Source organism: Gorilla gorilla, chromosome 20, assembly GCF_029281585.2.
Source record: "Gorilla gorilla gorilla isolate KB3781 chromosome 20, NHGRI_mGorGor1-v2.1_pri, whole genome shotgun sequence".
Lineage (NCBI taxonomy): Eukaryota > Metazoa > Chordata > Mammalia > Primates > Hominidae > Gorilla > Gorilla gorilla.
In genome coordinates, this window is record NC_073244.2 from 22,213,744 (window position 1) to 22,228,960 (window position 15,217).

Below are 15,217 nucleotides of genomic sequence, written 5' to 3' on the forward strand. Positions count from 1 at the left end.
ATAGAGGATGCTTCTTCTGAGAATCACACCTCTGTGTCTCTCCAGATCCCTTTCCTGATATCCGTTGAGAAGAGACACCATCCTGGGAAACATCACCCAGAATCCAGTCCCATTTTTCCAAAATGCTTGGAATTGGGGCAGCCCAGCCCAGCCTCGCTAGCTGCATGGGGTGGTGGTGGTGGTGGTGTCAGGGTTTGATGGTGAGATCTTTAGGGAGGAGGTGATGTAAAAACTGAAACCTCAAATGAGAACAGGACTGAGATAGGTGAGAGTGAGTAGTGGTGGAAGGGGTCCCAGGCAGGAGGAAGGGAGGAAAGATGGAAGAAGGGAAGAAGAGAGGAAGGAAGGAAGAGAAGGAAGAAAGGAGGGAGGGAAGCAGCAAAGGAAGGAGGGAGGCAGGAATGGAGAGGGCAATCCCAAGGTCCCCTGCCTCCCTCCTTGGACTTCGATTACCCTGCATCCTGCATCCCAGGCAGGCTCCTCAAGACACCTCTGGGAACCTGCCACTGGGGAAGACGCCTGCAGAGATGAAGCTCTCACCCTGGGTGCACTGTGCCCAGGGCCATTTTCATTACATTTACAGGCCTTACAGGCCTGGCTGCAAGGCGTCCCTAAAGGTCTCTGATGAAGGTAAGTGGAGTCCTCTATTTCCAAACCTGCTTTCCAGGATGAAGTGGCAAGAGTACTGGGAGGTGGAAGGGAGAAGGCAAGAGAAGCAGGGAAAATTGGAACAGAGGGAGGCACAGGTTTGGGAAAAGAAACGAGAGGGAGCACGGGATGATATGGAGTAGGGGTTCTATAGCCTCAGCCACCTGACTCCAGGCTGGGTCAGCCTGTCCTCACTCCAAATCCCCCATAGAGTCCACCTACTGCCTAGAGCAGCCCCCTTTCCACAGCAGTCGTGGCCACCAGGGTCCATGCTGGGGCGGGGAGTGGTCTCTATACTAAGTTGTGGAGGAGGGTGGTTCTGAGCCAAGAGGGCGACATTGAGTGTGTCACCATGCATGTGGTGTACTTAGGCATCACCCATGTGTACTCCTGCCTTCACTGTGTGTGTGTGTGTGTGTGTGCAGTTGTGTGTGCTTGTATGAGATTATTGTAGCTGCCATTTCAAAGTGCCGCAAACCTTGTGGCTTAAAACAAGATAAATGCATTCTTGCAGGGTTCTGGAGGCTAGACGTCTTAAAGCAAGACGTCTACAAAGCTACTCTCCCTCTGAAGATTCTAAGGGAGAAGATGCCTTGCCTCTTCCGGTTTCCGGGTGCTCTAGGCATTGATTGATTTGTAGCTGCATCGCTGCAATCTCTGCCTCTCTCTTCACGCGACATTTTCCTCTGTGTGTCCTCCCCTCGTCTTTGAGGGGCACCAGTTGTTGGATTTAGTAAATAACCTAATTCAGAATAATCTCATTTTTATTTTTATTATTATTATTTTCTGGACAGGGTCTCGCTCTGTCACCCAGGCTGGAGTGCAGTGGCGCGACCACAGCTCACTGCAGCCTCGACCTCCAAGGCTCAATTGATCCTCCCGCTTGGCCTCCCAAGCAGCTGTTAGCGCAGGCACACAGCACCACGCCCAGCTAATTTTTGTAGAGATGGGGTTTTGCCATGTTGCTCAGGCTGGTCTCGAACTCCTGGATTCAAGCCATCCCCCGCCCCACCCACCTTGGTCTCCCACAGTGCTGGGATTACAGGTGTGAGCCACCACACCCAGCCGATCTCATTTTTGGATCCTTACCTTAATGACATCTGCAAAAGACTCTATTGCCACGTAAGGTCACATTATTTTATTTTAGTTTAGTTTAGTTTAGTTTCAGGGTACATGTGCAGGATGTGCAGGTTTGTCACACAGGCAAATGTGTGCCATGGTGCTTTGCTGCACCTATCAACCTATCACCTAGGTATTAAGCCCGGCATGCATTAGCTATTTTTCTGAGGCTCTCCCCACCCCTGCCCTACCCCAACAGGCCCCAGTGTGTGTTGTTCCCCTCCCTGTGACCAAAGGTCACATTCTGAGGTTCTGAGTGAACATGAGTTTTGGAGGGACACGATTCAACACACACAGTGCCCTCGCACATGGAATGGCTGTGTGTCTCCAGTTTATTCCAGCCCCAGATGAGCACCAGGCATTCGGCAAGGGCTCCGTAGGTGTGTGCAGAATGAGTGGTGGTGTCTCTGGTTCTGGCTGGGGGTGTCACTGCCAGTGCGCATTTCAGAGCCAGTGCGACTGTGTGGCATTGCTCAGATCTGTCTGCCTTTGCATCTGTGTGTTCAGTTGTATGATAAAGTGCATAAGCAGAAAGAGCTGGATGAGTTGAATTGTGTCTCCTTTGAGGAGAGAGGGCACTGGAGCAGGGTCTGGGAGCCTGCGTGTGTGCCAGCCTGGGATTCTGCATTTGCACCAGCCTGGGATTCTGCATTTGCGCCAGCCTGGGATTCTGTGTGTGCACCAGCCTAGGGTTCTGCGTGTGCATCATTCTGGAGTTCTGTGTGTGCAGAAGCCTGAGGTTCTGTGTGTGCACCAGTCTGGGGTTCTGCCTGGGAGCCCTCAGCTGGGAGAAGGACCCTGACCTTTCTCCTTCCCTAGGTCTAGACTTGTGCAGGGGAGTTGGAGAGCCCCCTTGGAGATTTCTGCTAAGGTGCTGTTCTGGGAAAGAGTGGGACAGAATGTGCCAGAGAGCTGAGAGAGCCCTTTCTGTATTTCTCTTTTCTTTCTTTTTTTTTTTTTTTTTGAGACAGGGTCTCACTCTGTCACCCGGGCTGGAATGTAGTGGCATGAACATGGCTCAATGCAGCCTCGAATTCCTGTACTCAAGCAATCCTCTCACCTCAGCCTCCTGAGTAGCTGGAACTACAGGTGCACATCCCCACGCCTGGCTAATTTAAAAACAATTTTTTTGGTAAAGATGGGATCTCACTATGTTGCCCAGGCTGGTCTCAAACTCCTGGCCTCAAGTGATCCTCCTGCCTCAGCCTCCAAAAGTGCTGGGATTATAGGTGTGAGCCACTGGGCATGGCCCCTTTCTGTAATTTTTAGTAACATTTGTGCATTTAGGAGCAGGGACCTTGGAGCCTGTTGGTAGCCAGGAGAGAGGAAGAGGTGAGCTGCACGAGGGAGGGAGTGCTGGAGGGTCGGAGGCATTTACAGTGACAGAAGAAGGTTCATCTGGAATGGGGTTGAGCCCCTGACTGTCACAGTGCCAATGTGAGTCACCTGGCAGGCAAGGATGAGTGGCAACCAGCTCAGCAGACAGCAAACAGCAATGATGACAGAGATGATCACAACAACGTCAGCTGGCAGCCTTGAGAACTGTGTGCTAAGCACTTGGCATCCCGTCGCCCAGGGAACCCCCAGGGCAGGTCTCTGGTTATCCCAGCATACAGTGAGAACCTGGGATTTGAACCATGGGTCTGCGTGACTCCACGGCCTGGGTATGTCTTAGAGAATTGTCTCTGGCTGTCAGAAGAGGGATGGGGCAGAGGAGGGGAGATTGGTAAGCACCGTGGGCTGAGAGAGAGGGCGTGAGGCCAGAGCTGGGGTTGTGTCCCTGCGATAGAGGGGCAGGGAGTGAGGCTCAGAGATGACAGATGAGGGAGAGGAGGGATGAAGAAGAGGAGGGAGTTGAGGCTATGCTGCAGTTGTTGGCTTGGCTGGCTGGGTCCCCTCCAGCCCGCACATGCTACTTTTCTGTGTGGAATGATCGTTCCTAACTTGAGCCAAACTGTCCATTTTCCAGGTGGTATTCTGAGTCCTCCAAGCATTGGGCTAACCTTGGCTCTGAGAGACAGTTAGTGACAATCTTCTAGGTAGGGCTAGGAGGACGTGTAATATTGGGGTGAACCAGGTCCCAGGTAAGTATTCGAAAACGTGCTATCACAACAGTAGCTTTCTCATAGAAGTAGAAAGTAGGACAGAGGATACTAGAGGCTGGGAAGGGTAGGCAGAAGGGAGAGATAGGGAGAAATTGGCTAAAAGATACAAAATTACAAATAGAGGCTGGGGATGGTGACTCACGCCTGTAATCCCAACACTTCAGGTGGCCGAGGCAGGCAGACCACTTGAGGACAGGAGTTCGAGACCAGCCTGGCCAACATGGCAAAACCCTGTCTCTACTAAAAATACAAAAATTAGCCAGGTGTGGTGGCGGGCACCTGTAATCCGAGCTACTTGGGAGGCTGAGGCAGGAGAATCACTTGAACCCGGGAGGCAGAGGTTGCAGTGAGCCAAGATCATGCCACTGCACTCCAGCCTGGGCAATGAGAGCAAAACTACATCTCAAAACAAACAAACAAACAAAAATACGTAAATACAAATAAAATTAAAAAACAGTAGGCTTCAGTTAATCAAAGATATCTATATAATTATATAGATACCATACACACACACACACACACACACACACATACATTTTCGTTGGACTTAAACTGCAGATGTACTCCGCAACTCCTCAGTGATATTTGATCATCCTTATTTGATCATCATTGATATGCACAACAGGGATGATCTCATTTTATTTATTCCCATTTATCATCATGTCTCGCTTCTACTTCCCTTCCCTGCCCCCACCACAGACAGCTGTTCCATTTTGTTCAAAGTGTATCCCTTTGTTTGCATGAATTCTTTTCTTTTTTTTTTTTTTTGAGGCGGAGTCTCGCTCTGCGGCCCAGGCTGGAGTGCAGTGGCGCCATCTTGGCTCACTGCAAGCTCCGCCTCCCGGGTTCACGCCATTCTCCTGCCTCAGCCTCCCGAGTAGCTGGGACTACAGGGGCCTGCCACCACGCCCAGCTAATTTTTTTGTATTTTTAGTAGAAACGGGTTTTCACCATGTTAGCCAGGATGGTCTTGATCTCCTAACCTCGTGATCTGCCCGTCTCGGCCTCCCAAAGTGCTGGGATTACAGGTGCATGAATTATTATTAAATTCTCCAGCCTAGGTGACAGAGTGACACTCGGTCTCAAAAAAAAAAAATTCTCTCTTTTAGCTTTTTTGAAAATATGCAATAAGTTACAATTAGCCGTATTCACCCACCAGTGCTGCAGATCTTACTGGAATTTTGCCAGTTTGTCAGCTAATTCCCTCTTTATGTTCTAGGGCACAATTCATTTCATTTAGTTGTTATTTCTATTTTTCATTATCATTTTTGTTTGTCCTTCGCATTTTTTAATTTTCCTTTTATTCTAGAGATTATTATGTGATATGTTACTGTGGCAATGTCACGTAACTCAACCTGATATTTATGTTCTAAATATATAGGTAGTTTTAAGGGTCCTCATCTTAGTAATTTCCAATTTTATTTCAGAATGCTTAGAAAACCTGGGTCTTTCTTTTATTAGCACTTGCTACAATTTAAGAGAACTTTAGTCTGACCATCCATGCCGGTCCTCAATCTTAAATTCTTTGTTTGTTTGTTTATTTTTGAGACAGGGTCTCACTCTGTCGCCCAGGCTGGAGTGCAGTGGCGTGATCTCAGGTCACTGCAACCTCTCTCTCCTGGGCTCAAGCAATTCTCCCACCTCAGCCTCTCAGGTAGCTGGGATTACAGGTTCATGTCACCATGCCCAGGTAATTTTTGTGCTTTTAGTAGAGACGGGGTTTCACCATGTTGGTCAGGCTGGTTTTGAACTCCTGACCTCAAGTGATCCACCCACCTCGGCCTCCCAAAGTGCTGGGATTACAGGAGTGAGCTACTGTGCCCGGCCCTTAACCTTAAATTCTTAAGTGTTTATTCCAGGCCCTGTGGCAGGTACATTATGAGCATAATCTTATTAAATCCTCATAACAACCCTGTCAATTTGGGATTATTATCAATTTCTTTTAGGGATGAGAAAACTAAGGCTCACAACCATCAAGGGACCAACCCACAGTCCCCTAGCTCTGAAGTGGGGATCCAACCCAGATGTGGCTGAATAGAGACCACTGGGATTTAAAAATAGGAATAATAATAATTATTTTTATCAGTATTACTATTTGTGAGGTTCTTACTACGGGCCAAGACTTGTGCAAAGCAAGTAAGATGCATGATCTTATTTAAACCTTTACACAGTTTGTTTTTGTTTTTGTTTTTGTTTTATGAGATAGCATCTCGCTCTATCACCCAGGCTGAAGTGCAGTGGCTCAGTCATAGCTCACTGCAGCCTTGACCTCCCAGGCTCAATCGATCCTCCCACCTCAGCCTCTCAACTAGCCAGGACCACAGACATGCACCACAATGTGTGGCACATTTTCTTATACTTCATAGACATGGGGGTCTTGCTATTTTGCCCAGACTGGCCTCAAGCTCCTGGGCTCAAGTGATCCTTCTGCCTCAGCCTCTGACGTAGCTGGGACCACAGGCATGCACCACCATGCCTGGCTAATTTTTTTTTAAATTTTTATTTTGTAGAGATGGAGTTTCACTATGTTACTCAGAGTGGTCTCAAACTCCTGGCCTCAGGTGACCCCCTCTGCCTCCGCCTCCCAAAGTGCTGAGATGACAGGTGTGAGCCATCGTTCCCAGGCTAAACTTCAGCACATTATTATTAACATATTTTTGGCCAGGCGTGGTGGCTCACGACTGTAATCCCAACACTTTGGAAGGCCGAGGAAGGTGGATCACCTGAGGTCAGGAGTTCGAGACCAGCCTGGCCAACATGCTGAAACCCATCTCTACTAAAAATACAAAAATCAGCTGGCGTGGTAGCACATGTCTGTAATCCCAGCTACTCTGGAGGCTGAGGCAGGAGAATCACTTGAACCCAGGAGGCAGAGGTTGCAGTGAGCTGAGATCACACCACTGCACTCCAGCCTGGGTGACAGAGCGAGACTCCATCTCAAAAACTAAAACTAAAAATAAATAACATATTTTTGCACATGGAGTAACCATGGCTTGGACAGATGAAGAAGGCGCTCTCAGATGTCCTCCCAGGTGGGAGTCACTAGACACCCCTGTGCTCCTAACCACTGGGTCTTCTTTCCTCTCTCCACCAACTAGGGGTGGCCGCCATGCAGGGGCTAAACCACACCTCCGTGTCTGAATTCATCCTCGTTGGCTTCTCTGCCTTCCCCCACCTCCAGCTGATGCTCTTCCTGCTGTTCCTGCTGATGTACCTGTTCACGCTGCTGGGCAACCTGCTCATCATGGCCACCGTCTGGAGCCAGCGCAGCCTCCACACGCCCATGTACCTCTTCCTGTGCGCCCTCTCCGTCTCCGAGATCCTCTACACCGTGGCCATCATCCCGCGCATGCTGGCCGACCTGCTGTCCACCCAGCACTCCATCGCCTTCCTGGCCTGTGCCAGTCAGATGTTCTTCTCCTTCAGCTTCGGCTTCACCCACTCCTTCCTGCTCACCGTCATGGGCTACGACCGCTATGTGGCCATCTGCCACCCCCTGCACTACAACGTGCTCATGAGCCCGCGGGGCTGCACCTGCCTGGTGGGCTGCTCCTGGGCTGGTGGCTTGGTCATGGGGATGGTGGTGACAATGGCCATTTTCCACCTCACCTTCTGTGGACACAAGGAGATCCACCATTTCTTCTGCCACATGCCACCTCTGTTGAAGTTGGCCTGTAGAGACAATGTGCTGGTGGTGGCCAAAGGCGTGGGCTTGGTGTGTATCATGGCCCTGCTGGGCTGTTTTCTCCTCATCCTCCTCTCCTATGCCTTCGTCGTGGCTGCCATCTTGAAGATCCCTTCTGCTGAAGGTCGGAACAAGGCCTTCTCCACCTGTGCCTCTCACCTCACTGTGGTGGTCGTGCACTATGGCTTTGCCTCCGTCATTTACCTGAAGCCCAAAGGTCCCCAGTCTCTGGAAGGAGACACCCTGATGGGCATCACCTACACGGTCCTCACACCCTTCCTCAGCCCCATCATCTTCAGCCTCAGGAATAAGGAGCTGAAGGTCGCCATGAAGAAGACTTGCTTCACCAAACTCTTTCCACAGAACTGCTGAAATGGCTGGCTTTCTCTCAAGAGATGTAGCGAATGGGAACACTTTAGTCTTCCTCCTTTATTTCTTTTCCTTTCCTCCCTTCCTCCTTCCCTCCCTCCCTCCCTCCCTCCCTTCCTCCCTTCCTCCCTCCTTCTCTGACCTACTGTCCACCCTCCCTCCCCCTTCCTCCTCGCCTTCCTTCCATCCTTCCTCCCTCCCTCCCCCTTCCTTCTTCTCTGCCTCCTTCCCTCTTTCCCTTCTCTCTGTCTCTTTCTGTTTCTATACCTCTCTGTCTCTGTCACTCTCTTTCTCCCTCCTTGTTCTTTTGTTTTTGTTTTTGTTTTTTTGACTGAGTCTCGTTCTGTCACCCAGGCTGGAGTGCGTTGGCACAATCTTGGGTCACTGCAACCTCCACCTCCTGGGTTCAAGCGATTCTCCTGCCTCAGCCTCCCGAGTAGCTGGGATTACAGGCACACACCACCATGCCTGGCTAATTTTTGTATTTTTAGTAGAGACGGGGTTTCACCATGTTGGCCAGGCTGGTCTCGAACTCCTGACCTCAGGCATTATGCCCACCTCAGCCTCCCAAAGTGCTGGGATTACAGGTGTGAGCCACCGCACCCAGCCCTGACTTTTTTACTGTAGACATCCTAGTGGTTTCTTATTGCGGTTTTGATTTGCATTTCCCCGATGACTAATGACAGGCTTTAGGTACTTAACACATGTGAGTTATTTTACTTCACAGGGAAGATAGGATTACTAACTCCATTTTGTTTGTTCGTTAGTTGGTTGGTTTTATACACGGTCTTGCTCTGTTGCCCAGGCTGGAGTGCAGTAGTCCAATCATGGCTAAGTGCAGCGTCAACTTCTGGGCTCAAGCAATTCTCCCACTTCAGCCTCCAGAGAAGCTAGCACTGCAGATGCGTGCCACCAGAAGGGTAATTTTGTATTTTTTGTAGAGACAGGATCTCACTATGTTGCCCAGGCTAGTCTTGAACTCCTGGCCTCAAGCAATCCTGCCATCTCGGCCTCCCCAAATGCTGGGATTACAGGCATGAGCCATGACACTGGCCAAGTTCTATTTTGAAGATGAGGAAGCTAAGTTGTGAAGAGATTAAGTTAATTAGCCAAAGGTCTTGTCACTGACATGGAAAAGCTAGAATTGAACCTATTCTTTAAATTAGAGCTGGGGATAAGAAGTACACATTTCTCAGGGCCTGTGAAGAGGGGAAGTCAGTCTGTTCCAGAAAGGGAGGAAGAGCTGGATTGAAAACAAGAGACACATTCTAGCTAGCACCAATGGAGTGAGCCCAGAACTAGAAATATGCTGTCTTTGTGGGTTTAGGAGGAATCACACAGTGTCAGAGAATTAGGGATACACCTTATGAGTTTGGCCAAACTGGCTGTAGTATTTCTGTGTTTTTTAGTAGACATGTTAATACGAAAGAGTGTGTCACATTCAAATATTAGATTGGGCCAGGCACAGTGCCTCACACCTGTAATTCCAAAATTTTGGGAGGCCATGACAGGAGGATCACTGGAGTCCAGGAGTTCAAGACCAGCCTGGGCAACAAAGTGAAACCTTATCTCTACAAAAAAATTAAAAAATTAGCTAGACATGGCTGTATGTGCCTGTAGTACCAGCTACTCAAGAGGCTGAGGTGGGAGGATCGCTTGAGCCCAGGAGGTTGAGGCTGCAGTGAGCAGTAATTGTGCCACTGCCCTCCAGCCTGAGTGACAGAGTGAGACCTTGTCCCAAAAAATAAAATTAAATTAAATTAAACGCTTTGCAAAAAAAAAAAACTACCCATTTAAATTCGGGTTCCTGGGTTATGTTAGAAGTTCCGGCCGGGTGCAGTGGCTCATGCCTATAATCCCAGCACTTTGGGAGGCTGAGGTGGGTGGATCATGAGGTCAGGAGTTTGAGACCAGCCTGACCAACATAGTGAAACCCCGTCTCTACTAAAAATACAAAAAATTACCCGGGCGTGGTGGCACATGCCTGTAATCCCAGCTACTCAGGAGGCTGAGGCAGGAGAATTGCTTGAATCCAGGAGGTGGAGGTTGCAGTGAGCCGAGATTGGGCCATGGCACTCTAGCGTGGGTGACAGAGCGAGACTCTGTCTCAAAAAAACAAAAAAAAAAAAAAGAAGAAGAAGTTCCAGGGCACTTAACTACTAATATCTGAGGGGGCATTCTTTGCCTCCCCTATAAAATGTAAAGGGATCCCAAATGTTAAAATTCCACCCCCATCACCTCGAGTTGTCATGGAAAAGAGAATGTTATACCCTGTTTATACCCCACATGTCCTGGGGTGTAGCTAGTGCTTTCTAGCTGATCATGGTTCTGAAGATACCTTGGAATAGGCTGGGAAACAGGTAAAAATCAGACTGTGTGAGTTTGAAAGAGTGCAGGAAAGGTGGCTTCTGGGTTATATCCAAGATGTGTCATTGTGGTTCCCCGTGGTGATCAGAAAAGCGAGCCAGCTTGCTGTAGTTTGGTTGACCAATGTCCATGCATTCTGAAATTAAAATAAGCTTTGTGATTACTCTTTCACTTTATTTAGTAGTAGCCGTTGTGTAAATTTAAAACAACCAGAGAAGTTGGGCTTAGTGTTGTTTTTATACATGGCATATTCTAGACCCTGAGGGCCAGGTCAGGGTGAGGTGAGGGAGACACCTCACCTCATTTAAACATTATTTAAAATGTTGACATTTTGTTCACCGTGGATTTTTTTTGCATTCATTTTGGTTTTTTAAAATATTGCATTAGGCCGGGTGTGGTGGCTCACTCCTGTAATCCCAGCACTTTGGGAAGCCGAGGCAGGTGGATCATTTGAAGTCAGGAGTCCGAGACCAGCCTGGCCAACATGGTGAAACCCTGTCTCTACTAAAAATTAGCTGGGTGTGGTGTGCGTGTGTGGTCCCAGCTACTCGAGAGGCTGAGGCAGGAGAATTGCTTTAACCAGGGAGACAGATGTTGCAATGAGTCAAGATCGCGCCACTGCACTCCAGCCTGGGTGACAAGAGTGACATTCCATCTAAAAAAAAAAAAAAAAAAAAGCATAAATGTAATTTATCTTGATTGCTGAATTTTTTGGTGGCCCCTTACATTGGGTGTTCAAAGTGACTGCCTTATCTCCCCAGAAAGGAAAAACAAAACGCTTGCATTTTTCCCTCAAAAGACTAAAAAATAGAAGCCATCATTAATTTAAAATAGGATTAAGTGCCAAAAGTTCAGTGAGAACACAGCAGGTCTGGGGGTGTCAACTCTCCATGCCCCAGGGGTGGAAACAGTCCCCCTCTGCCTGCTAGCTTTGGCCAGCCCCCTCCCCCGGGATCCTGTCCTCATCTCCCCCCATTAATCAGCCTTCACTTTCTGAAGTCTCACACCTCCTGCATTCCTCGCTGTTTGTCAAGCCTTGATAATGGTCCCCTCTGTGCTTGGTATCCCCAAGGCAGGACCAGAGCCCAGAGAGGTGATTAAGGGGCAGGAGCACAGGGAGGGGCAGGAGATCCCAGGCTTCAGGGACCTGCTCCCTGACTTCCTTGGAGCCCAGTGTTGTGGTCCTAATTGCCAGAGACCAAGGCCAGCTTGAAAGATGTGATCTGTGTCCTTCACTTCTTTTGTTCTTTTCTTCCCCGGTGTTGGCCTAACCTCCTTGCATGTGGATAAAAATTCAATCCCCTCCTCATGGAGGTTGTCCTTCTTGTTTCACCCCCAAAATCCTCCAGTCTCTGTCTGCCAAGCAGCTAGAAGGAGCTTTTTCTTTTTTTTGAGATGGAATCTAGCTCCGTCTCCCAGACTGGAGTGCAGTGGTGCGATCTCGGCTCGCTGCAGCCTCTGCCTCCTGGGTTCAAGCGATTCTTCTGCCTCAGCCTCCCAAGTAGCTGGGATTGCAGGCATCTGCCACCACACCCAACTATTTTTTGTATTTTTAGTAGAGACGGGGTTTCGTCATGTTAGCCAGACTGGTCTCGGACTCCTCATTTCAGGTGATACTACCACCTCAGCCTCCCAAAGTGCCGGGATTACAGGCGTGAGCCACCACATCCGGCCAGAAGGATCTTTCTAAAGGGAAATTCTGAAAAGTCATCCCTCTACTTAAACCTTCCATTTCTCTTAGGATACAGTATAGACTCTAGTGTGATCATCAGGGCTGCGTGGCCAGGTCTATACTTCATCCCCAAATTCATCCTTTGACCCTATAGCCCAATGGGCTCCCTGCTGTCCCGGCAGTAAACCAAGCACGCCCGGACCCCAGGAACCTTGCATCTACTCTTTTTTTTTTTTTTCTTCAGAGATTGGGGCATGAAATCTTCCATTCCTCTTTGCATTGCTGGTTTGCATTATTGCGGGTATTAGAAGACACTGGCTTTTGGCAAGAGGAGTCTAGATTCCAGGTTTGGTGCTAACTGACAAAGTATCTTGCGGCAGGTAGAAATAATCAGTTTTCTTGCATTTTTTCCCTCGAAAGACTAAAAAATGGAAGCCATCATTAATTTAAAACAGGATTAAGTGCCAAAAGTTCAGTGAAAACACAGCCACATCTAAGTTTTCTCTGTGTTAGTATCTCACACACAATTACACTCCAAATACATCCCTGATGCTGATGAAACGTTATGTATATAATTGTATGTTGTCTACAAGGTAAACCTTAAAAGTATGACAAATAGAGGTTACTATATGTTCATTGAATGTCTTTTTTTTTTTGAGAGAGAGAGAGAAATAAGATCTCACTCTGTCACCCATGCTGGAGTGCAGTGGCATGATCTCAGCTCATTGCAACCTTCACCTCCCAGGTTCAAACAATTCTCCTGTGTCAGACTCCCTGGAATTACAGGCGTGCCACCACACCTGGCTAAATTTTTTTTGTGTTTTTAGTACAGACAGGGTTTCGCCATGTTGCCCAGGATGGTTTCAAACTCCTGGCCTCAAGTGACCTGCCCACCTTGGCCTCCCAAAGTTCTGGGGTTACAGGCATAAGCCACCACGCCTGGCCCCTTGCATCTACTCTTGCTTTTGCCTGTAATACCCTTCCCCCACCTGCTCGCACACTCCCTTGGGTCTTCCTGAGGGTCACCTCCTCAGAAAGCTCTTTCCTGACTTCTCCACACTCGGTCACCACCCCTATTACAAACCCTCATAGCAACTCACTTAGGTCCCTCAGAGCTTTTATCACAATGTCCCATATATGTTAATTGGTGCAATTATTTGTTTATTTATGTCTTCCTCTTTCTAGGGCAGACATTGAGATCGGGATGTCTTATCTAATTGGTTCAACCCTGTCTTCCCAGTGGTGCCTAGAAAAACGCCTGGTACACAGTAGGTGCTCAGTAAATGCTTTTTGAGTGAATACAGCAGGGTTTGTCATTCTGTGCCCGGCTGACATTTGGGGACAGTGGTGGGGGCTGTTCTGTGCATTGTAGGATGTTGAGCAGCGTCACTGACTTTGACATACTAGGTGCTGTAACATACATATCCTCTGCCTCATTTCAAAGACCAAAAATTGTCTCTAGAAATTTCCAAATGTGCCCTGGGAAGGGGAGCAAAATCACCATTGGCAGAGAAGCATGGGAATGCAGAGACCGGGCTAATAGAGCTCCAGCTGGGTCTTACCCCTCTTGGATCCCTTAGAACTTTGCTCATGGGATGGTTCGTTTTATGTGTCACCTTGACTGGGTCAAAGGGATGCTCAAAGATCTGATTGGATATTATTTCTGGGTATGTTTACGAAGGTGTTTCTGGAAGAGATGAACATTTGGATTGGTGAACTGAGTAAAACAGGGGGGCCTTCCCAGTGTGGGAGGGCATCCTGTAATCTGTGGAGGGTCCGAATAGAAGAAAACAGCAGAGGAGGTTGGACTCACATTCCCTTTGCCTGGCAATCTTCTTGCTCTTACTGCTCCTGGTTCTCAGACCTTCAGACCCAGGTTGGACTCTACACCATTCGTTTTCAGCTCTCAGGCCTTCAAACTATTGGCTGAGTCAACACTGTCTTTCCTGGTTCTCACCTTGCACATGGCATATCATGAGACTTTTCAGCCTCCATAATTGTGTGAGCCAATACCATATATATACATATATATATATATAATTTTTTTTTTAGACGGAGTCTCACTCTGTCACCCAGGCTGCAGTGCAGTGGCACACTCTTGGCTCACTGCAACCTCCATCTCCCCGGTTCAAGTGATTCTCCTGCCTCAGCCTCCTGAGCAGCTGGGATTACAGGCACCCACCACCACGCCCCGCTAATTTTTGTATTTTAAGTGGAGATGGGGTTTCGCCATGTTGGCCAGACTGGTCTGAAACTCCTGACCTCAAGTGATCCACCCCGTTTGGCCTCCCAAAGTGCTGGGATTACAGGCGTGAGCCACTGTACCCAGCCCTTATAATATATATATCTATCCATCTACCTTATCTATCTACCTATTCATTACCTATTTATCATCTATCTGTCTATATCTTATTGGTTCTGTTTCTATGAAGAGCCCTGACTAATACAATCCGTATCTTGGTCACAGCCCTGATATTTCTCTGCGTATCACTGCACCAGGTAACTTGCGAGTGTCTCAAAGGCTGGGAACAGAAACAAACGCTTCTCTATACCCCCCAAATTAGCACAGATCTGGAGACAAAGAAGGCCACAAATAATTATTAAACTAATCTTAGCCCAGGTACGGTGGCTTACGCCTGTCCTTTATTGGTTGGGCATGGTGGCTCATGCCTGTAATCCCAGCACTTTTGGAGGCCAAGGCAGGCAGATTGCTTGAGCTGGGGATTTCAAGACCAACCTTGGCAACATGGTGAAACCCTGTCTCTACAGAAAATTTCAAAAATTAGCCAGCTGTGGTGGCACATGCCTGTGGTCCTAGATTCTCAAGAGGCTGAGGTGGGAGAATTGCTTGAGGTTGCAGTGAGCCATGATTGCACCACTGCACTCCAGCCTGGGCAACAGAGCAAGACCCTGTCTCAAAAAAACAAAACGAAACGAAACAAAAACAAATGACAACAAAAAACCCACCAAGCCTGTCCTTTATTAATGGGTATATCTAATGACTTTCTGATATTCAAGCAGAAACCTTTAGGCAGTGAGAGAGAAGCCACGTGGACATCTTGTGGGGAGAAGGGAATTCCTGGTAGTGGGTACAGCATGTGCAAAGGTCCTGAGGTAGGAGCATATTTGGTGTGTTTGAGGGACAGTGGGGAGGCTAGAGCAGGGTGACTGAGGGAAGGAGAAAAGGGAGGTGAGGTCAGAGAAGCAGCAGCAGGGCCCAGATGTGTAGGGCTTTGTTGGCACTGTAAAAAC

General features: G+C 48.4%; 1 protein-coding gene across 1 annotated transcript; it reads left to right on the forward strand.

The window, feature by feature from the left end:
- The first annotated feature begins 586 nt into the window (after nucleotides 1-586).
- LOC101135771 (olfactory receptor 10H5) lies at nucleotides 587-13,264 on the forward strand. Its single transcript, XM_055372040.1, has 2 exons — nucleotides 587-630; nucleotides 6,971-13,264. The coding sequence occupies exon 2, from the start codon at nucleotides 6,982-6,984 to the stop codon at nucleotides 7,927-7,929; it is 948 nt and encodes a 315-aa protein (XP_055228015.1). The 5' UTR covers nucleotides 587-630; nucleotides 6,971-6,981; the 3' UTR covers nucleotides 7,930-13,264.
- The last annotated feature ends 1,953 nt before the right edge of the window (nucleotides 13,265-15,217 follow it).